General features: G+C 32.9%; 1 protein-coding gene across 1 annotated transcript in view; it reads right to left on the reverse strand.

Moving 5' to 3' along the window:
- Positions 1 to 2,415: 2,415 nt before the first annotated feature.
- slc34a1a (solute carrier family 34 member 1a) overlaps positions 2,416 to 25,295 on the reverse strand; it is a 30,099-nt gene continuing 7,219 nt past the window's right edge. Inside the window, exons 5-13 of the mRNA XM_051128329.1 lie at positions 23,859 to 24,002; positions 18,295 to 18,406; positions 16,229 to 16,424; positions 15,983 to 16,078; positions 13,935 to 14,055; positions 11,689 to 11,856; positions 11,383 to 11,499; positions 9,269 to 9,393; positions 2,416 to 6,243 (exon numbers count right to left, since the gene is read on the reverse strand). Of these exons, the coding sequence (XP_050984286.1) occupies positions 5,665 to 6,243; positions 9,269 to 9,393; positions 11,383 to 11,499; positions 11,689 to 11,856; positions 13,935 to 14,055; positions 15,983 to 16,078; positions 16,229 to 16,424; positions 18,295 to 18,406; positions 23,859 to 24,002 (1,658 nt within the window). The 3' untranslated portion in view covers positions 2,416 to 5,664. The remainder of the gene's footprint in view (positions 6,244 to 9,268; positions 9,394 to 11,382; positions 11,500 to 11,688; positions 11,857 to 13,934; positions 14,056 to 15,982; positions 16,079 to 16,228; positions 16,425 to 18,294; positions 18,407 to 23,858; positions 24,003 to 25,295) is intronic.

Consider the following 25,295-nt stretch of genomic DNA (forward strand, 5'->3'; position numbering starts at 1 on the left):
TTAACATCATTAGTTAATAAAATAAGTTATTAGGGAATTAATACATTATGACGCATTTAACTAATAACAATTTATTGATTACTTAATCTATGAATCATATAGAATGTTCATTAGTTGCTGATATAGTAATCATTAATAAATGGTTAAGTTCTTCATGAGTTATACATTAACTTGTGATTATCTGTGCATTAATTAAGCATGAATGAATGCACATTTGTGCACACATATTGTATAAGTGTTACTGGATTTTTTTATGAATCTTTGCAATCACCTTTCCTAATAAAGTGATAGTTAGCAAGTTTAGAGGCTATATGCAGCTAAATCCAGCTAAAGTAAACAGAGCAGGCTCCTCACTCCACAGAAAGAGGGGCGGGGTGAGCAGAGCTCATTTGCATTTAAAGGAACATGCATCAGACATATCAACTTGTGGAAAATGGGCATCCGATTATCCCTTTAAAGTTTTTACTTACACTATCAGAAAAAGACAAAAAATATATATTTTATATTTTTATATTAACAATGTAATCAACATTCTGTTTATTAAAACCAAGTATAGCTCATCAAGTTAGTATTTTTAAGCATTTTAACTCAAGGAAGTAACTATTTAAACAACATATTTTAGTTGTGAACTTATGTTTAGCTCTTCTTTAAATAGCTTACTTCTATTTTTTATTTTTATTTTTTCAGAACATTAGTTAAAGTCAAAGCTTTGTAAATAGAGTGTTTTTACAACGTCATCAATCGGCCATATTGGTGGCATGGAATGCAAACAATGCCACTGTACCGTGCAAATTTTGCTGGTCATTATTGCTGAAAATGGTCAATTATTGTCACATTTTGGGCTGTACTAATCGGTCAGACCAGGAAAAACATTACTATACTATAGACTCTCAAAAGTTATAACAAATCAAGGAGAAGAGCGCAAAAAACTGTCTTAGGAACAAAATGCTTTTGTGGTTGGTCAAACTGAACCAGGATTTCCAGAGCAAGAATTTTGACAACATTCATGTTTGTTCTTATCATTTCCGGTCAGGCAGGTGAAATATTACGCTAATATTTTAATTAATACTGCTCGTACGTATCTTTACCACCTATTAACTTTAGTTTGTCCAAATATTGCACCCTTTCCTGCTTACTAAGTCCTTCTCTGTAAGATTTAGCAGCTTTCACACGTTTTTTCCATGGTTTAGACAGCATAAATTAGAAGAACAACGTATTCAGTAGTACATTTACTGTACAATCCATGCTGTTGTTTACATCAGAGTATTTCCTCACATCCAGGTAAAAGACCAAATCGCAAAGTAAGTGCAAACCTTCATATTGGTCACAGAAACTGAGATTTACTTTAAATTTCACCAAGCTGATTACTCACTAAAAACTCCCACAGATCATGTTCCATGCCATTATTTGACATAACAAAGTGGTTCCATCTAAGTGTGAGTTGTTTACTTACTTACTTTTTAAAACTAGTCTTCCCAGTAAGGCCATTATATTGTTCATTCACAAACACAGAACGTGCAAGAACACAAGAGGTGGGATCAGTGACAGGAAAATCTGAAGGCCGTTCGTCACTGATGGTGATCTATTGTAAATTGTAATTCCCACCCCTGTCCAGTTGGTGGCGAGTGTGCTTCAGTGTAGCAGCAGAGCACTGGATAGAGAACAAAAACGAAACTGTCACAAATCTTTTGCTATGCCTTTGATTACACACAAGTGAGTGCCCAGAAGCTACAACGATCTATCATGCCACATTAAATAGCGCCAGAACCATATTTATTGCTTGAATTTCCTAATGAAATGGACAGAACTATGAGACTGTTTCATATCAAAAGGCCTATTGGCCTATTGCGATTTATTGTAATTTACTGTTCATTCATCAAACAAAAACAAACAGCATAGACCAAAAGATCAATTGGGATTTACAAATCGATATTGGTTCATAAAAATGAAAATATATTAAAATCACTGTCACTGCGGTGTGTGTGTGTGAGTCTAGTGTGAGCTCTAAAAATGCATCTTTAACATGTACAATGTGTTCAGTATGTGAAATATTAGTATTCAAAATAGCCTAGGGTCTGTTCGGCTTTTCTGGCCATTTATACATTTAAGTAATCTTAAGATAACAGCTGTGTTTTTCTTCTGAGACGTTTCTAGGGGATTCATCAGAAACTTGTTTTATATTATGGCTTCTGAGCTTTTATCATCAGAGCTGCTGTGCCGAGCAAAAACACTCTCAGGAATTTATCTCCGATCTTTCCATGAAAAGACTGCAAATCGCAAAGTCAGACACCAAGAGATGCTCGAGACTCTTACAGCTTGTTCAAGGACTCGTCACCGTTTGCGAGATAATAATCTTATAAGCAAAGGTCTGTGACAAATTCATGGAAAAAATCCTCTCAGAAAACACTTACGAACATTTAGTACATTCTCACCTTAATTACTTCCATTGCATTTGGCAGAAGTCTATCTTGAGCTTTCAGTCGCATACCTGGAACTCGCATTATAAGACCCAGGCAGGCAGACGTTTAATTAAAATGGTGTTACGTCCTTCACGTATACCACTTAATCTACCATTCACTCCTATGAACACACAATACAGCCTCAGCATATCAGGTTTCCAGTGCTGTTCCCAAGAAAAACCTCTAACATTTGGTTTAAATAAGCTCTTTTACTCCTTGACCCAAGACATAAAAGACCCGTCATTCAGACCCCAATTAAAATAATAGATTAAGCCTGGATGTGGATTCAACTATAATTTTTCATCAAAAATGTTTGAGTTGGATTTGCGTCCTAAGAACTGACCCATGGATACTTAAAGGCGTAATTCACACAAAAATGAAAATTTTCTGAAAATGTACTCACCCTCAGGTCATCCAAAATGTAGAGTTTATTTCTTCATCAGAACAGATTTTGAGAAATTTAGCATTACATAACTGGCTCACCAATCCTCTCTAAAAAGTAAAATATAAGTCCTCTATCTATATTTTTTCCTCCAGTAAAACAAAACTTGTCTGGTCTGAATCATGGACGTGTTATTATGGATTATGGACTCATATTTTGGCCTGAAGCAATGTGTTGAAGCTAAAGCACATAAAAAGCTGGATTTGTTTCTTACAAACATGCATTTCACATCACAAGACATTACCTGGACTGGAATGGTGTGGACTACTTGTGGATTACTGTGATTTATTTATCAGCTGTTTAGACTCGCATTCTGGCACCCATTCACTGCAGAGGATCCATTGGTGAGCAACTGACTATAAGAATTGTTTTAACTAGTACATTAAGGCAAAGCCCATCATTAAAATGATGAAAACTTGCCCTCTGCCCTTAAATTAACCTAATGTGCGTTGCACGTTCCACATCTTCTGCACGGACTGACACTGTTGTGCAACTGTTTAAATTATAGTATTTTTACACACGCAACTATTAACTGCAGTATCAGCAAAGGAAGTATGTGACACCCGGAGAGCGCTATCCGTTAGCATTCCCATTCATCTCAACGGTAGTCTACGTGTGTTTGTGTTCGTTTCTGTGAGTCAATGCGGCTATAAAAACATCTGAAATGTCATCTCCACAGTATCCAGATAATTAGCGTGCAGCCTGTCACGCGGACCCTAGCATGAGATGCTACCTGGGAATTAACATCACATCTGGTTTTCAAAATGGAACTTATTGAAAACAATGGTTACTATATACTGCATAAAAAATAGCATGAGAAACAGGATGCATTATGCAGTACCCTGCTGGAGACTCAGTCTGAGCTGGTTTGGAGGTCCTAGCCAGTCTCTTGGTTTTGTAAAACTGGGAGACTGGCTTAAACCAGCTAAGACCAACTTAGGTTGTTTTAGGTAGGTTTTACCAGCATTGTATGAAATGTTATTTTCAAATAAATGTTTATTTCAATGTAGAAATTGCAACATAAAAGAACATTTACACCAAAATAACATGCATGCTTTCATGCAAAGTCAAAAGTTTACATATACCTTGCAGAATCTGCAAAATGTTAATTATTTTACCAAAATAAGAGGATCATCCAAAATGCATTTTATTTTTTATTAAGTACTGACCTGAATAAGATATTTCACATAAAAGATGTTTACATATAGTCCACAAGAGAAAATAATAGTTTACATACACTTGATACTTTTTTTTTTTTTAAAGATTTATATATGGGCTTTTTATGCCTTTATTTGTACAGGACAGTGTAGAGTAGACTTTTTTATCCTGAACAGTTAAACTGCCTGCTGTTCTTCAGAAAAAATGTTCAGGTCCCACAATTATTTTGGTTTTTCAGCTGGGGGGAACAGAATCAAGATGTGTACGTTTTTCTTATTTTGCCTAAATACCTTTTTTTCATTTAGTACTGCCCTTCAGAAGCTACAGAAGATACTTACATGTTTTCCAGAAGACAAAAAAAGTTCAATTTACCCTGGTTTTCAAATTCAAAATGTTTTCACCCCCCGGCTTTTAAAGCATCGCTTCTTCCTTCTGGAGCATCTGTGAGTTTTTGAACCTTCTGTAATAGTCTCAAAATCATACAGTCATTGTTGGAATAGGCTCAAATACACAAAAATGCTGGAAAACCAAAGAACTTGTAGGACCTGAAGTAGTTTTAACCGTTCAGGACAAACAAGGAACTCATGAACAATTATCACTAAACAAAAAAATACATCTGTGAAATGTGAAATATCTTATTCAGGTCAGTACTAAATAAAAAATAACGTGCATTTTGTATGATCCCTCTTATTTTGGTAAAATAATTAACATTTTGCAGATTCTGTAAACTTTTGACTTCTACTGTATCTTTAAAAATATCAGATCTGTTCCTGAACATTTATCTAAAATGATGCATTTTTGACTATGAAGAAATACTTAATGAAATTTCAGTGTTTCTAAAACAGTTTTCTTGCAATTTCAGCATTTTGTAAGTAAAGCAAATATTCAGCTTTAAAATGAACTTTAATACAAAACACTGGAGAAGGTTTAATGCTTAATTAAAAACTATTTTCCAATAATACTCCATATGGTCCGTTCTCTCATTAACATTATGCAAGAAAACTAAAAAAAGCAAACTATTTGGGTTTTAATATCTGTATATTTAATAACACAAGGCATGGTGGGATGGCCCTGAGTTATTATGTTTGTGCCATACAGATCCCGTCTGTCGGTGCAGACTGTCAAACCGCTTATTCAGCGAGATTTACACAGCGCTGCAGATAATAAACATTCATGCATGACTGCAGGACAAAACAACAAAATGTTCACCCAGATTCCTCAGAGACAATGGCCTCAAGCTAGAGCTTCATATAATTCTCTGAATCTATTGTAAAAATATTACGGTGAATAAAATGAGAATGATTTGCTCAAAAAGTGCATTTGGACTTTGAATAAGCACCGTATGTAAAACTAAGCATCTGTTGCAAAACCTAGTGAAAGAAGAAAGAGTTTGGCATATTAGAATGATTTTTGAAAGATCATGTGACACTGATGCTAATGATGCTGAAAATTCAGCTTTTCATCACAAGAATGACATTTTGAAATATATTCAAAGAGAAAAGAGTTATTTTAAATTGTAATAATATTTAATCTGTTTTGGAACAGAGATTAAATCTGAGACTGACCATTTAGACCATGATGGTTTATTTTGGAATGACTACAAATCTACAATGGTGTGCTGTTGCATCTTTCTAGTCCTCTAAGTCTAAACACTTTTGGCTCTGAGGAGATCTCCTCAGGTAGGGACAGGGCAGGGTTGTCGTACCACTGTTCGGTTTGTTTCTTTGATTCTGGCTTGATGTTTGTTGTGTCTGGAGTCACTACAACCACATCTGGGTCATTAAGTCGAGCTGGACTACAGCACAGCGCCGTCGTTTTGGTAATGAGCTTGTCCAGCGGTTTAAGAGAGCGCATCCACTGCGGGAGAAAGTCCCAGCTGCGCAGTGTCTTCGGCAGGTGCGTGGGACTGTGGGACTGCATCAGGTTGACCAGGAGGACGAAGATGGTGAGCGCGACGAACGGCGCACCCACGCCGACCATGGCCTGCCATCCGGCCAGAGAGATGCCGAACACGAGGCAAGGCAGCAGTAGAAAACAGACCAGAAGGTACAGCACAGCAAACCAGCGGTACTTGGCAGTGCGTTCGCCCAGCGCAGACGCCATTCGGATGGGCAGACGAGTAAATGGGAATGGATACCACAGTAAAATCCCAAAAATATTGAAGTAAAAATGACACAAGGCAATCTGGAGGGAATAGAAGAGTACAAGAATAAAGCAAACTAGATTTCTCACTTTCTTGTGTGAGTGGGGCTATAGACATGGCTTGGATCTGTTTTTAAATATTCAGTATTTAAATGTTTTTTCTAACATTTTTAAATATTAATATTTATTGATTTGACTGCACTGATTTGATAAGAACAAAGCTTGAACTAAATTCAGCTGAATGATGAAACTATTATCTTCTGTGCACTGCAAAAAATGTCTTAGTATTTTTGTCTTTTTCTCCAGTAAAAACATCTAAACATTCTTAGATCAAGATAAATTAAGAAACAAAATTATGCAAGATATTAAAGGGGTCATCGGATGCCCATTTTCCACAAGTTGATATAATTCTTTCGGGTCTTAATGAAAAGTCTATAATAAACTTTGGTTAAAAATTCTCAATGGTTGTGTAAAACAACACCCTTGCCAAAATCAGAGTAGAATGCAAAAATCATCCCATTCTGGTCGAGGCTGCTTTAAATGTAAATGACCTCTGCTCGCCCCGCCCCTCTCTTCTCTCTGTGGAATGACGAGCCTGTTTACTTTAGCCACATTTTGCCACGTTTAGCTGCTAAACTTGCTAACTAGAACATTATTAGGAAAGGTGATCGCAAAGATTCACAAAAACCCCCTTATACTCACTTCTGCTGTAAGTGAAGCTGGATCACGAATGATTTGCGCGAACATAATAGGATATATGTAGATCGGGAGGCGCATTTCCTTCACAAACAAACATAATTCACTGCATCTTCAGCGGCTCAGATGTCAGGAGTAAATGACGACCACTACGTTCATTATTACATTCCTTACATTTATATAGCGCTTTTCTGGGCACTCAAAGCACTTTACATAAAAGGGAGAATCTCCTCAACAACCACCACCATGCGCAGCATCCACCTGGATGATGCGACGGCAGCCATATTGCGCCAGAATGCCCACCACACACCAGCTTATTGGTGGAGAGGAGACAGAGTGATGAAGCCAATCAGAATCAGAATATGGGGATGATTAGAAGGCCATGATGTTCAGCGCCAATGGGCAAATTTGGCCAGGATGCTGGGTTACACCCCTACTCTTCTCGAAGGACATCCTGGGATTTTTAATGACCACAGAGAGTCAGGACCTTGGTTTTAACGTCTCATCCGAATGATGGTGCTCTTTTGAGAGTACAGTGTCCCTGTCACTACACTGGGGCATTAGGGACCACACAGACCACAGGGTGAGCACCCCCTTCTGGCCTCACTAACACCTCTTCCAGCAGCAACCTAGTTTTCCCAGGAGGTCTCCCATCCAGGTACTAACCAAGCTCAACCCTGCTTAGCTTCAGTGGGCAACCAGTCTTGGGCTGGAGGGTGATATGGCTGCTGACTAACACATGTAATACATGTAGTGCACATGTAAATGCACATGTAAATTAGACTGCATTTAGGGTTCATATTAACTTATCATTCAGATCTGAAGTTGGGTTATTATTATTATTATTATTAATTTAATGTGTGTACAAATACCTACGACAGCATTTTAGCGCCACAGTAAAAAAAAATAATAATAAAATTACAAGATTAAAGTCGTAATATTTCGAGAATAAAGTTGACATGTTTTGAGAATGAAGTCAAAATTATGAGAATAAAATCTAAATGTTTCGAAAATAAACTCAAAATTACGAGAATTAAATCATAGCAGTTAAAGTTATAATATTTAATATAATATAATATAATATAATATAATATAATATAATATAATATAATAATATAGCCTGCACATGCAAATTGCCCAGATTGGGAGCACTGGGAGAAGTTGCTAGGCTACCGGAATTCATTTGAATATATATGGATTATTAGCAGAAATCATACCATGTGTTATATTCGTAGGGACAATATGCTTGGAAATAATATTTCACGTCTTTGATTGCCTTCATTAAGCCTATTTGTAGTGCACCAGCCACAAGTCTCATCTTTTATAGCAAAACACAAACAATGTGTCTTGCAATAATGTGTTTTTCACACTCTGTAATGTGGCGGAACAGATCGCTGTATTCATGTAAATCAATTGTCTTTTCGATTACAATGAGATATTCGTTTCATTAAATTATACTGTTTTCTTTATGCAAATTCCACCACCTACTCTGCAAAAACGTCTGTGGCGTCCAGCCTTGAATTCCTCACATGTATTTATTTAAAAACAACAATAAAATGTTCTAAAGGTTGAAGTGGACTCCAACTCCTTAACATAAGTTATATTGTTGTCTTTTCTGAGGTATATAAGTGACTATTCACAAGCTGTTTAATTCATGGTATAATAAAGTAAATGATTGGAAATAATATTAAACGTCTTCCATTCATTATTGTAGTGCGTTTTTGTGCTCCCAATCCGGGCCTTTGGCTTGCGCCGAAAGGCTAGAACATACTGTCAAAATATTATAACTTTGATCTCGTAACTGCTACAAATTTTGATGTTATTCTCGAAATATTTTGACTTTATTCTGAAAACTATTCGACTTTATTCTTATAATTTTGACTTTATTCTCGTAATATTTAGAATTTATTCTCAAAATATTATGACTTTCATCTTGTAATATTAGATTTTTTTTTAACGTCGCACTAAAACGCCATCGTATATATCCAGTGTAAGTCTATGAGACTTTTTCTTGAACATTTCATTGCCTGCCATGAAAATATAACAGTTTTCAAGAAGTAATAGTACGCCTTTCTTCAACATGCTGAAACGGTTTACTTATTCATGACATGATTCATAAACAAATGATGCAGAACGAGTTAAACTCTGAGTTAAATACTTCTGTTTAGGGATGTGAAAACCCCAAACCTTCAGTATAAGTAAGCACCACTAAAATGCATAAATAAATGCAGTAATAATGCTATATCCTAAGTGCTATGTGTCCAGAAGATATATTTTGCTCATCATCCAGTTGTAAAACCAAGCAGATTTGCCCTGAATTTTTGATAAGGTGCACTGAGTGTTCAGTAATGGCTGTGTGTCGTTCTCGTACCTGGCAGGCAGCAGGAAGCTTCTCTCTGGGGCTGGCGAGAGCTGCGAGGATGGCCGTGGTGGTCGTGCCAATGTTGGAACCCAAGGTCAAGGGATACGCTCTGTTGAGACTGATCACTCCAATACCTGCAGAAGTCAGAGACGGATACACAGGAATCAAAACGTGTTTTGCCCAGGGTTATGAAGCATATATGGTATTGTCTTTTGATCTGAAAACCAAGACAGTTTGTATCAAGACTTACAAAACAGCTGATAGAGTATCAGCTGTTTGTGAACATTTGGGAACATTCATAGTTGCTGAAATTGAAGTCCAACTACACTGTAAAAAATAAAAGACACAATTTGTTGAGTCAGCTTAAAATAATTTGTTACCCTGCTGCCTTAAAATTTTAAGTTCAGTCAACTAAAATAAGTTTAGTCAACTTGAAATGTTAAGTTGTACTAAGTAACAACTTAGATATTTGTGTTTGCTAAACTTAACAGATGGGTAAGTAACCCAACTGCCTTAAAATTTAAAGTTGATTCAAATCAAATATCTAAGTTGTCACTTAGTATAATTTAACATTTCAAGTTGAATAAACTTTTTTTGAGTTGACTTAACTTAAACTTTTAAGGCAGCCAGATTACAAATTATTTTAAGTTGACTCAACAAATTGTTTGTTACAGTATATGAAGTCCAATTTCATAATTAGTTACTGGGATACAGCCCTTGTGACAAGTTAATATTTTATGTTTTTGAAATATATCTGCTCACCAAGGATGCATTTATTTGATTAAAAATACAGTAAAAACAGCAAAAATTTGATATATTTTTAAAATTTAAAAGAACTGTTATCTGTTTTTGTCTATGTGAATATACTGTAAAATGTAATTTATTTCTGTGATGCAAAACTACATTTTCAGCATCATTACTCAGCATCATTCTGCTCAAGAAAAATTTATTATGATTATCAAGGTTGAAAACAGTTCTGGAGCTTCATATTTTTGTGTAAGCTATTATACTTTTTCAGGATTATTTGCCAAATAAAAGGTTCAAAAGAACAGAATTAATTTCAAATAGAAATGTAACAAATGTCTTTACTGTCACTTTTGATGAACTTAATGCATCCTTGCTGAATATAAGTATTATATTCTTTCAAAAATTAAATATATATTTATAAACAAACCGCAGGGACATGTAAATGTTCTTCTCATAATGAATTGTAACAAAGTCTGAGGTCACAGGGTTTCTGTCCCTTTGTCAGCGCTGATGATCTTTTAACCCTCTTTCTACAATTAATAATACATCCAGTGACACTTCAACTCTTCAGGGGCTTTAATAAATGATGATCTCCATAGTAACTGTAATCTCAGAGACACAGAGGGATCCCCATTGGCTGAAAAGTTAATAATTATCATAATCATGTGGCAGCCGATGAATCATTTCCAGATAATGGGTGTAAATTAATGATGAAATAATTGAATGGGAAAGCACCATCATTTTGCCTGATTTCACAGAGGTGCGGTCAATATTTAATTTGAGCCAAAAGCACCATTAGCGACTAGTTCACACTCACATTTGCTCTACTTCTGAACAGGCTGAAGAAAACATCAGGGTGTATGTCAAAAATTAAATTTTAATCAGAGCTGCTGATTATTTGTGTTATTAATTTACAGCAGAACAAAACAGCTGAATCGTCACATATGGTTTTGTAAAAGTCTTGTAGTTAAATAATAATAATTTTTGAACTTAGAACTTATTACAACATTTTTCCAGCTCCTTTTTAAACGTTTGCACATCGAACCAAAACACAATCCTCTTGACAGACTTTCACAATTGCCTCAAACTTCATTTCGGTGATGGAGGTTTATGGTTTTACCTAAAAAAATGCAAGAGATTCTCCTCGATTTTGTTAACTTGACTGTTGCATGCTCATTTTTTACATTCCTGGCCTACAGTATGAACTTTTGGAGTCTTTTTAGACTCGGGTGGATGCATTATTAATGTGTTTTTAAGCAATCTTGTGCTGCTGCCTGCTGGTCGTCTCATTCATGCGATGTCAACAATGAGCTTTTGTTGGCAGGATGACTTCTAACACAACAATCTGTTGAAGAAGTCATTCATTAGAGATGTACCTATGAGTGGAGTCATGGCCGAGGTGAAAACAGAGCTGCTCTGGATGATAAAGGTCATTCCTGCTCCCATCAACATGGCCAGATATCCTGACAGCCAGCCGAGAGGGTATGGGAAATCTATATGGAGTTAAAAATAGACACAAAAGAGACAGCTGTTGATGTACAGTATAAGAGTACAGGGCTGTACCATACATTTTCAGTACAAACATGTGTACAGTTACACCTCTACACTAAACCCTACTGTAAACACGTCAGTAAAAATTGTCATTCACTGGCTCTCCCTCCTCCAGGCCTGCGGCTGCTCACCCGTGTTGATGACCCCTTCGATGACCTTTGCGACTTGACCTTTGAGGAGAGAGTTCAGCACTTTGACGATGAGCAGCAGGCAGGTGCACAGCACCATCAGAGAGCTGGCTAACAAAATGAGTCCCACCGCCAGGTCTGACAAACCAGAGTCCACAAACAGATGCCGGCCTGTGGAAACCAGACAGAGGAACAAGAGGGGAAAATGAAAATGAATGCAAAAGCAAGGTTGACAGTAATCAGGTCATGACAAATGACTGAATACCAAACAACTTTTTTTTTTGTGTGTGTATAAATAAATAAAAAACTAAATACAAGGTACACTACATAAAATACAAATACATACAGAAAAAGAAAAAAATAGAAATAAAAAAATAAAGATAAATAAATACAAATGAATTATTAATAAAGCAATTCAATTATCAAAAGAAAGAAACTAAGACAAAAATTAAAAGTACATAAAATATAAAAAAATAAACATAAATAAAAATTAATTAATTAATTAATTAATAATAAATAAGTTAGAAAGTAAATAAATGGGTATAAATAAAGTAAAGATAAAAGGGAATACAAAAGTAATGAATAAAAACAAAATAGTACAAATAAATAAAAATAACAAAGAATGAGAAAGGAATTAAAATGAGAAAAGTACATAAAATACAAAAATAAATACCAATAAATAAAAATAAACAAAGAAACATAAATAAAAAATAAAGATAGATAAATAAATAAACAAAAAATACATAGAGAATAAAGAAATTACACTGTGAGAAGAAAGAAAGAAAGAAAGAAAGAAAGAAAGACATTAAAAGTACATAAAATATAAAAAATAAACATGAATAAAAATGTAATAAATTAATTAATAATAATTTAATCGATAGACAGTTAGAAAGTAAATAAATGAGTATAAATAAATAAAAGTACAAATAAAAGGGATGACAAAAATAATTAATAAAAACAAAATAGTACAAATAAATAAAAATAGCCAAGAATGAGAAAGGAATTAAAATTAGAAAGTACATAAAATACAAAAATGAATGCCAACAAATAAAAATAAACATACATAAATAAATAAATAAATAAATAGAGAATAAAGCAATTAAATTGTGAGAAGAAAGAAAGAAAAAAAGAAATTACAAGTACATAAAATACAAAAAAAATGTAAAAATGAAATGAAATAAAATAAATAATATATAATAATAATAATAATAAATAAAGAGATAGATAGTTAGAAAGTAAATAAGTAGGTATAAATAAATAAATACATATACAAATAAAAGGAATACAAAAATAATTCATAAAAACAAAATAGTACAAATAAATAAAAATAAACAAAAAATAGGCATAAGAAAGAAAGAAAGAAAGAAAGAAAGAAAGAAAGAAAGAAAGAAAGAAAGAAAGAAATTAAAAGTACATCAAATACAAAAAAATGATATAAATATATAAAAATTAAATAAAATAAATTAATTAATAATAAATAAAGAGATAGACAGTTAGAAAGTAAATAGATATGTATACATAAATAAAAGTACAAGTAAAAGGGAATACACAAATAATTAATAAAAAACAAAATAGCACAAATAAATACAAATAAAAAAGAATGAGAAAGAAATTAAATTAGAAAGTACATAAAATACACAAATGAATACCAATATTTAAAAGTAAACAAAGAAATAGAAATCAAAATATAAAAATACAAATACAAGTGAACACAAAAATAATTAATAAACACTAAATAATAAAAATAATTAAAAACAACAAAGAATGACAATGAAAATAAATAATTAGAAAGTACATAAAATAAATGCCAATAAATAAAAATAAACAAAGACATAAAAATACATTATAAATAAAAATAAATTGATAATAAAGAGATAGAAGGTAAACACATATAAATTAATGAAAATACAAATAAAAATAAATACAGAACAAAATAATACAAATAAATAGGAATAACATATTTACATTTTTACAATTTTCACATGCACACCTTTACTCTAACCCCTCACAAGATAAATGCTTCAAATTTAAAATAAATCATTTCATTTCATTTCATTATTAAGCCTTTTGATTTATAACATCACAGGAAGTGTAAACCTCATAAACCATGTTTATTTTTTAGTACCCACGTTATTATACACATTTGTGTGCCCATAAACCAAGCACACACACACACACACTAATCCTGGACTGGAGAAATAAGTCAAATCACACATTTCAGTTTTAAATTCCTCCAAAATTACACTCACATTTCTCTGTGTTGATCTGCGAGGTGATATTTTGTGTGAACCAGGTGAGATCACTGTCCTTCCCACAATCCAGTTCACTGGAGCAGTTCTTGGCAGCAGCTGCTGTCACATTCATTGAGGACTGGAGAGGGAAAAAGAGTAATATTGCCCTGAAAACCACTACAGAACAGAAAAGACTAAGTGTTTTCTTGTGAAATATAGTCAGTTAGAGTGGATAAACATGAGAAGGTGCCACACAGTCTTGTGAACTATGACGTGACAGTGTGGAGCAGATGACAAGTGGCAGAATGACTGACACAGATCATCTGGAGAGGAGATGTGTTTTCTCAATAGTCTGTAAGTGTCTGAAAATCCTGTCCAAACACAACCTGACCAGGAAAAGTTTATTTATGAAGTGTTGAACTGACTACCAAATGTAGTCCTGTTCACCATTAGGGTGAAACTTACAAAACCAGTTCTCATTTCACCCCAAAACCAGAAGAACATTTTTTTTTTTTTTTTTTTTTTTTTTGTATCCACCCAAATTTCTATTGCTATGTGACAAAAATGGTATATTATTTACATTGTGAAGCATTAAACATTATAGTATTCATATTTTATGCTGATTTATTAAACAGAAAACAACTGCTTCTGTATTAATGAGAATATTGAAAATAAAATAAAAAGCAACAAAAAACACATCAGTAAACCATTTTGATGAATTGCAGCATTGAGAATTTGAAATAAATCAGAGAATGTGTTTAAAGGTTGACAATTACACAAATCATTCTGTTTTATATTTATATTACTATTTAAATATTTATATTTATTATTGAAATCTTTCTTGTCTCTTTAATTTTGTGTTTTTATTTATAATAATATTAGAGTACATTTTTATTTTTTATTTACTTATTAACTTATTCATTCATTTATGCAAGCTTAATTTCATTATCTTTTTCACAGAGAAGAAAAATAACAAAATAACAAAAATAATAGGCATAATAAATAAATACAGAAAGAAAGAAAGAAAAAAAAAAAGAAAGAAAGAAAGAAAGAAATTAAAAGTACAAAAAAAATAAAAATAAATAAAAATTAAATAAAATAAATTAATTAATGAAAAATAAAGACGTAGATAGTTAGAAAGTTAATAATATTTAATAAAAACAAAATAGTTCAAATAAATACAAATAAAAAATAATGAGAAAGAAATTAAATTAGAAAGTACATAAAATACACAAATGAATACCAATAAATAAAAGTAAACAAAGAAATAGAAATCAAAATATAAAAATATAAATACAAGTGAATACAAAAATAATTAATACAAACTAAACAATAAAAATAATTAAAAACAACAAAGAATGACAACGAAATTAAATAATTAGAAAGTACATAAAATAAATACCAATAAATAAAAATAAAAATGATATTAAATAAATGATAAATAGAAATAAATTGATAATAAATAGATAGAAGGTAAACACATTTATTAATAAATTAATAAAAATACAAATAAAAATACAAAACAAAATAATACAAATAAATAAGAATAACATATTTACATTTTTACAATTTTCACATGCACACTAATGCGTAATGTAAAATGTTTTTTATACTGTACATACTGTATTTTCTATTTTTACATCCCCTTACTCTAACCCAACCCCTCACAAGATAAATGTTTCAACTTTAAAAGAAATAACAATTTAGTTTAATTTAATTTAATTTAATTTAATTTATAAGCCTTTTGGTTTATAATGACACAGGAAGTGTAAACCTCATAAACCATGTATATGTTTCAGTACCCATGTTACTATACACATATTGAAATCTTTCTTGTCTCTTTAATTTTGTGTTTTTATTTATACTATTATTAGAGTAAATTTTTATTTTTTATTTATTAGTAACTTTTTCGTTCATTTATGCAAGCTTAATTTCATTATCTTTTTAACAGAGAAGAAAAATAAACTTCAGGTTAATGGGAAAATTTATAGGTAAAAGTTTCTGAGTAAATTTGTGAGGTGTGCAGATTTGGAGCATGAAAAATATTCGTGTCAGGAGAAAGTTACCACAAAGATGCTCGACTTGCACCAGACTTTCACAAGGCTGTGATTCCTCACGGACTCGTCGCCCAGAGCGATGCCCGTTATTACCGATTTATCCAGCTAGAAGTGTGAGACGCCACAGTCAATATCAGACTCTCTGTGTCACTGACAGAAATAACAGCCTCACACAAAATATTCTGCATATCTCAGCACTTAAAGAAATATGAGCATGTCTAAAAACATAATGCATGCACACACAAACACACACACCTGTATTATGAGTTTGGTGAAGGGTTCGGTGAGCGTCTTAAGCAGTTCAGGTGCTTCTTCTCCACTGTGCAACTGAAAGCTGCTGACAGTTACTCTGGCCAGGTAACTCACCAAACCAGACGCCACCTCCAGCGGCAGCATCACCAGCACAGACAGCCAGTTAAAACAGTCGTGGATCGTCGCCCCGGCAAAAGCCCTTGAGAACAAGAACGGAGGAGGTCAACGGGAGGTCAAAAAAAGAGACATACACGTACATGTAATCACTATTAAAACATAAATAAATAAATTAGGGCTGGCAAACGATTAATCACGATTAAGTTTGCCTAATATATGTGTGTGTACTGTGTGTAGTTTTTATGTATATATAAATACAAGCACATTCATGCATATATTTAAGAAATATTTACAAGTATATGTATTTATTAGAATTTTTATAGAATTTCTATTATATATAAATAAAAATATGTTGTACATAACATATATCTCTTAAATATATACATTAATTTGTGTGTATTTATATATACATAATAAATACACGCTGTACACACACATATATTATGCAAACTCAAACTTTTATTTTGTATGCGATTAATCGTAATTAATCGTTTGCCAGCCCTAAAATAAATACATAAATAAATAAAAAGAAATAAAAATAACAATGGAAATAGAAAATAAATAAATAATATAAATAAAAACAAAATAATACAATTCAATCAATCAATAAATTAACACATGGATAACAATGAATGCGAACAGAAATAAAAAAAAAATTACAAATTAACAAAGACAGAAATAAATATGGTAAGACACCATGAGTGAACAAGAGAAAAACATGTAAAATTAAATACAATTAAAATTACATAATTAAAATAATTAAGTAAATTAAATAAAATAATAAAATTAGTTGAATGAATGTATGGAAATAAATAAGAAAGTAAAAAATAAAGAAAGACGGAAATAAAAACAAAACAGGGCAAGACGCCATGAGAGAACAAGAGGACAGGAAGTCAGCAAATAAAACTAATTTTGAATTTAATACTACTAATAATAATAAACAAATAAACAAAATAAATATAAAAAAGATTAAATCAAGAGGCACTTACTTAATAAACGAAATTACACAATGTATAAAGACTACTTTATGCTAAAAAATAAAAACAAATATATTTGGAAGCCCATTTCCGCCACTGAATAATAATAAAAAAGACTTTTTTTCTCAGAATTGTGATATAAACTTGCAATTCTGACTTTTTTTCTTGCAATTATAAATTTATATCTCAAAATTCTGACATTTTTTCATGCAATTCTGTCTTTTTTCTCAGTCCAGTCCAGTTTTGAGGAGAAAAAAATACTGATAAGTTCTCAGAATTGCAATTTAATAACTCACAATTCTGACTTAATAATTTGCAGTTGTGTGTTATAAAGTCAGAAATGCGAGATATAAACTCATAATTCTGAGTATATATCACAATTCTGACTTTACAACTCGCAATTGCGAGTTTATATCTCATAATTCAGAGTAAAGAATCAGAATTGCTAGTTTGTATCATGCAATTCTGAGAAAAAAGTCAAAATGTAATAAAAAAAATATATATATATTTATTATTCAGTATAGCAGAAATGGACACCATATGCAGATTTTTGTTTTATTGTTTTAAGTATAAACTTTTAAAATTATTTTTTTTTTTTTTATAAAACAAGAACAAGTACTTTTAAGTAATTTTGCTTCTCATGTAGATGTATCTTGAATTACAATATTTGTACTGATAAACCAGACAAAAACTACTTGACTATAGCATAACAGTCAACAGTTATTGCATTTTGATAACAGATTAGAAAGACAATTTGTTTTCTTTGGAATAACATGCACTGACGAATTAATCACAATAAGACGCAGAACATGCAGTGACAATGGTAATGGGAAAATGTTGATTTTTTTAGAAATCAGTTCTGCCAAAATTAAGAATGCATTTTGCAAATGAACCCAACTTTAAGTGATCAGAATGGTTGCATACCAGTTTGATTAAAAACTGAAGATAACAGCAATGGTGAAAATCAATATGTACCGTTTAAACTCATTCCTCTCTCCTGCTTGCATCAAGGCGACGATGGTGTTGGTGACAGACGTGCCGATGTTGGAGCCCATAATGATGGGAACAGCAGACTTCACTTCAAGCACTACACACACACACACATCACATGAATCAATAGCAGCAGTGACGCTTGCTTTAGCAAATACCACTAAATATGGTCCATCTCTTGTTCTATGACGGCACATACGTCACCGTGTTTTTTTCATTTGTTTCTAATGACTCTTAAATCAGGCGAGCATTAAAGTCAAGTCAAATTTCCATTCGCATACTATGAATGGGTAGTTTAGCATCAGTAATTGCAGTAATTACTGCCCTTTACGCTGCTGGGGTTTGCAGCTGGAGCGAAACGTGGTTCTTGTTTTAGCTGAAGGCCCACAGAGCTTCGCGTGAATGGACACACACCCACTCCTGACATCCATCAGCTTCAATTCATTTACTCAGAGAAAAGCCAAGTCACATGCAAAGAGCTTTGTGACACTCAAGGTTGATCTCTTCAAACCATTTCAAAAGAACAAGATTTGATTGCTGTGGCCTCAGAAATACACAAAAACAACTACACATACTCTATTCATGTTGCCTTCACATGCTATCAGAAATGTTGCCGGAAGTCGTGATTACGAGATTGTCGTACTCAAGTGCTTTAATGTCAGAAAGAATAAAATGTAGTATCCGACTGGTTGGTAATCATATATAACATTCACCATGCTACACATGCAGTTCGCTGACAATTCTGAAATTCTGGACAAATACATAATTATTTTGCTGCTTATAAAACATACAACATGCTTCGAATGATCTTTCATATTTAGCCTATACACTAAATATGAATATACTACATACATAGTTGTTGTGAGAACATAATTGACAGCAGCAATGGTTGTTCACTCCACCATGTTTAAAAGTGGACTTGGCTGTGTTTTGTAGTCTGGAAAATTTCCACTCTATGAATACTTTTGTTCGAGACGGATGGCTGTTATTTGTTTTACAAACAAGTCTTCAAATTTAATCAAAATTATACTCAATACAGAAAAGCCATTTTTCAAGTAATTTCAAGTAATTAACAAAAATATGTGGCACAATTCCAGATGTGAATCAGCAGTTACAAACTAGATTTGACTAGGTGTTTTTCTAGGCAGATGACTGTTCTCTCTAAAACACATGTACGGTTTTCATCAGGCATTCTGGGTGTTTGTGCATTATTTAAAATTTATGACTCACCTAACTGTGGTATCAAAATTATTTCTTATTTATGCATTAAATCCAATCCAGTAGTAAATACGACTTGAGAGGAGTTCACGTCTAATTTTTTGATAAGGAAACTCGTATTTCTGATATTTCCGATAGCAAGTGAAGGCAGCATTACTATATCCACACTCATTTGGTGAGGTTCAAAGGTTAAGGCCACTAGTGAAAATGCATTTATTTTGCTTTTTTTTAGTTGAAAGAATAGTTCACCCCAAAATTTAAATGTGCTAAAAATTTACTCACCCAGATGAATTTGTAGTTTGTTTTTTCATGGGAACAGGTTTGGAGAAATGTAACATTGCATCACTTGTTCACCAATGGATCCTTTGGTATGCAGTGAATGGGTGCCGTCAGAATGAAAGTCCAAACATCTGACAAAAACATTACAATAACGCACAAGTAATCCACACAACTCCAGTCCATCAATTAACATCTTGTAAAGTGAAAAGCTGCATGTTTGTAAGAAACAAATCCATCTTTAAGACGTTTAAAGTCCATAATTCATAATAACTCTTCCACCAGTGAAATTCCATTGCCTGTTGTTCTCTCATATCCATCAAGATATTTGTTTGCAACTGTTTTGGACTGTTTACACTTGTAAACATTGCTTGATCTGTGCATATTTCTCTCATTATTCAAATGAGACAACTTTTGCACAGAAAGCATTTTGGATAAAGGACTGGATAAAGCAATGGTTTTTAGTTAAAATATCTTAAAGCTGGAATTATTTGCAAACACAATGTTTGGCTTCACAAGATGTTAATTGATGGTCTGGAGTGGTGTGGATTACTTGTGGATTATTGTGATGTTTTTATCAGCTGTTTGGACTCTCATTCTAATGGCACCCATTTAGAATCCACTGGTGAACAAGTAATGTAATGCTAAATCTGTTACAATGAAGAAGCATCTTGGATGGCCAGAGAGTACATTTTCATTTTTGGGTGAGCTATTCCTTTAAAGGACACCTATTACGCCCCTTTTTTCAATATGTAATATAAGTCTCAGGTGTCCCTAGAATGTGTCTGTGAAGTTTCAGCTCAAAATACCCCACAGATCATTTATGAAATAGTTTTGAAAATTCCTATTTTGAGTGGAAGAAACATGCTGTCTCTTTAAATGCAAACGAGCTGCTGCTCCCCGCCCCATTTTCCAATAGGGCTGTGCCTTTACAGCTTGTACCTCTCTGCTAAAAAACGTCTGTTTGGTTTTGATTATCATATTGCGCTGAAATCATGCATTTTAAACTGATTAGTATTTTCTGAGCACACACATCCGAAGCACGCTCACAGAAACAGACTGACACACGGCATGTGAGTACTAAACTAAGTTCTCTTTCAGGTCTTATTGCGCTTAAAACTGTCAAATACACACAAGTTTATGATAAAAACACACAGGTGTTACAAAAACAGTCGGTTATATCCAGTGTTGGGGAAAGTTACTTTTAAAAGTAATGCAATACAATATTGCGTTACTCCCTAAAAAAGTAACTAATTACGTTAGTTACTTTTTATTGAAAGTAATGTGTTTTCTTCGTTACTTTTTAAATCTGGGCAGGACTTGCTTGTTTGTTTTTAATATAAAAAGTTCTATTTTTGGCAAATGTAAAAGCCCTTTCATACCAAAAGACTCAGGCTGAAGGAAAAGTAAATTCATGTCTGTACAGCTGAACACAGAAGAAGAAAGTTCAACACTCTTCAGCAATAAAAAAAGAACAAATTTTAGTTTATCTTGAGTAATTTTTGCTTATTAGTATGGTTAAGCTGGATCACTGAAGGTCAGCAGCAAAGACACTGGTTAATAAAATGGCATTAAATACACAAAGGATATTTGTGTTATTTAAAATATTTAATTATTGCAGGTTTGCATAATATTTTAAGTTGCATTTCACTGTTTTTATTAATTTTGAGGAATACTGAATCTGTTTTTTGTGAGTGGGATTAATTAATGCATGTTCACAATTATTCTAGAACTAAAGTAACATCTTACTCCTGATTCTCTCAAAATGGGAAAAGGATAGCTTTAAATCAATAAATGGAAAAAAGTAACTTGCGTTTTTATATTAGATCTGTGTGGCAGCAGCGTAATATACAGTAAATAAACTAATAAATCCACTGCTCTCTTGTCTCCTTTGAGGCTGGGACTCTAAAGTGTGCAGCCAATGACAGAACAGTTAGCATGCTTTGCTCAAAGTTTTGCCATTAGAACTGCTTCACCCTTTTCGCTTGCGAAAACAAAATGATGGCACCGTGAGCCGAACATGGTCTCATACTTTTGGTCCCCATGCATCTATATATTAAAACTCTTTATTGTGTCCAACATGAGCTCATTAACCCAAACAAAACTTCCTAATTATATTGCCGCATCTGTTGTGATTCCGTCTGAACTCTGATGTTTATTTGGAATGAGCTCTGACAGTCACACTTCACAAGCTTCTCAGACTTTGAGGCCACCGCTGCATATGCACAAGCTAATTAGCTCATTTGTGAGAGATGCCACTTAATTAAAGCAGGAACAACATCTAGAGATAAGGATTTCTGGAAATAATGTGGAATAGAAAAAGGACATGGTTGCGTCGTCCAAGTTTTGCAAAGAAGCTAAGTATCTAAAGTCACAACAGTTTTACAGATGATCGCTGTGAAAAAAGCCACGAATCACAGCTGTTTTGTTAAGAGACAACTGAAAAGGAATGAAGTTTTGCAACAGATAAAAAGTTAAGCTACTGTCAAAAGGCTTTTAAAATAAAGCTGACTTCAAAGGCAAGGTGCCAAGATGGTTTAATGGCCTTTGAACACAAGAAGTTCTTATTTTACGCCTGTCTGAACTAGTACACAACCGTTAAAGGGGTCATCAGATGCCCATTTTCCACAAGTTGATATGATTCTTTAGGGTCTTAATGAAAAGTCTATAATATACTTTGGTTAAAAATTCTCAATGGTTGTGTAAAACAACACCCTTTTTACCTGCCAAAATCAGCTCTGCATAAATCATCCTGTTCTGGTCGAGGTTGCTTTAAATGTTAATGAGCTCTGCTCGCCCCGCCCCTCTCTTCTCTCTGTGGAGTGACGAGCCTGTTTACTTTAGCCACATTTACCTGTGTTTAGCCGCTAAACTTGCTAACTAGCACGTTATTAGGAAAGGTGATTGCAGAGATTCATTAAAAAACCCTTATACTTACTTCTGCTGTAAGTGAAGCTGGATCATGAATGATTTGCGTGAACATAATAGGATATATGTAGATGAGGATTCATTGCGCATTCCATTCACAAACAAATGTAATCTACTCCATCTTCAGTGGCTCAGATGTCAGGAGTAAATGACGACCACTACGTTCATTATTACATCCAGCAACACAACACCTCAATCGCTCAATTGTTGTCTAACTTACATCCCTGCTCCGACATCAAAACATGGAGGTTGGTACAACTGATCTCAGGTAAGATGCTCATGTCAATCAACTATGGTGGGAGCGGCCTCTGTGCGTGTGACGCAACAACGACAGGCATCTGAGAATGGCTCGATTTAAAAAAAAAAAGGGGGATATTATTTTTACAGATTAATTAAAAACCACTGTATGGATTTTTACCATTAAAGGGTCGATTTGTACATACACTGCCAACACACATTAATGTTCAAACAGTATGTAAAAGTGAACTTAGCATCCGAATACCCCTTTAAAAGAACCCCTATATCTACCTTAGAAAGACTAAGTGTAGGATCAAGAATGTAGTAAGTCTGTAATATTTTGACAAATTATTATAATTAAGAACAAATGCTTTCTATTGTAATATATTTTAAAATATAATTTATTTCTGTTTATTTTCAGCATCATTACTCCAGTCTTCAGTGTCACATGATCTTTCAGAAAACATTCTACTATGCTGATTTATAGCTCAAGAAACATTTCTGTTTATTAATGTCAAAAACAGTTGTGCTGCATATTTTTCTTTTCTTTTCTTTTTTTTTTTTTTTTTTTTTTTTTTTGTAGAAACCCTGATGCATTTTTTCATGATTCTTTGATGACTAAAAAGTCCAAAAGATCAGCATTTATTTAAAATAGAAAATCTTTTTAGCATGTCTTTACTGTCACTTTTGATCAATTTAATGCATCTTTGATGAACAGCTATAATTTTTAGCTAATAGAAAAAAAAATACCAACCCCAAAATTTTGAACAGTATTGTACTTCAGTTAATTAAATGTAATCTTTTGCTAGACATAATGAGAAGATATTAATCTGAGGTTATTGGTTTAGTCTAAAAATCTGACTGTACTAAAAATGAGTTGTGTTTCTTACATCCAGATGAGACCAAGCTGACTATAATGGATGTGGAAGTACTGGAGCTCTGGACCAGAACCGTGACCAGAATCCCCACCATGAGTCCTGCTACGGGATTGGACAGGATGGCATTGTCCTGGAAAATGTCTCCAGCCACTTTGCCTGACAAAAGAGCATAACATTTGATTTATTTTATTGAACTAGGTTTGATGTTGTCATCATCTTAAAGGGGCCAGTCCACCCAAAAATGAGCATTCTGTCATCATTTACTCACCCTCATGTCATTGTAAACCAGCGTGACTCTGTTTCTTCCTTGGAACACAAAAGTTTACGCGCAATGAAACTGTATAGGGACAGGTACTGTTGAATATTTTGATTTCATTTTTTCCATCTGTCCCTATTCACTTTCAATTTATAGGAAAGAAAAACATACATGTTCTTCAGAACAACATCTTTTGTGTTCCACAGAAAAAATGTATTCAAATAGGTTTGACAAGGTATGACAGGTGAACAATGGGGGAAAAAAAACATTTTTAGGTGAACTGAACCTTTAACAGTTTTAACATTACGGTTTGTTTTTGGACAGATGACATGCACCACGGCACTGCTGAAGGTAATCATGCAAAGCCATTTCTTCATTGTCATAAACATATATTTAGAATTGATTAACTAAATCTTAATGCCTAACCAGTGATCACAACCTTGAGAACACAGCATTTTTGAAATATGTCACAGTCTTTGAAATATGACAAACAATCCTCTTTATAGAGAAGCAGGTGATCAATAATATATTTAAAAAAAAAAAACATACTGTACCATACCAGTAAAAAGTTTTCGAACAGTAAAATTTTTATTGGTTTTAAAGAAGTCTCCTCTGCTTACCAAGCCTGCATTTATTTGACATATTTGAAATATTTTTACTATTTAAATTAACTCTTTTCTATTTGAATATATTTTAAAATGTAATTTATTCCTGTGATTTCAAAGCTAAAATTTTAGCATCATCCTCCAAAAATCATTGTAATATTTTGATTTGCTGCTCAAGAACATTATTATTATTTTTATTATGTTAAAAACAGCTGAATAGAATTTTTTTTTTTTTTAGGTTTCTTTGATGAATAGAAAGTTCAGAAGAACAGCATTTATCTGAAATAGGAATCTTTTGTAACATTATAAATGTCTTTATCATCACCTTTGATCAATTTAAAGCATCCTTGCTAAATAAAAGTATAACATTTAATAATTTCTCTAATAATAAAATGTTTCTTGAACAGCAATTCAGCATATTAGAATGATTTCTGAAGGATCATGTGACACTGAAGACTGCAGTAATGACGATAAAAATTCAGCTTTGATCACAGGAATAAATTACATTTTAAAATAGATTACAATAGAAAGCAATATTACTGTTTTATTACTAACTGTTTAATATTATTAACATTAAAAATCCTACTG

This window comes from Labeo rohita, chromosome 14 (assembly GCF_022985175.1).
Source record: "Labeo rohita strain BAU-BD-2019 chromosome 14, IGBB_LRoh.1.0, whole genome shotgun sequence".
Classification (NCBI taxonomy): domain Eukaryota; kingdom Metazoa; phylum Chordata; class Actinopteri; order Cypriniformes; family Cyprinidae; genus Labeo; species Labeo rohita.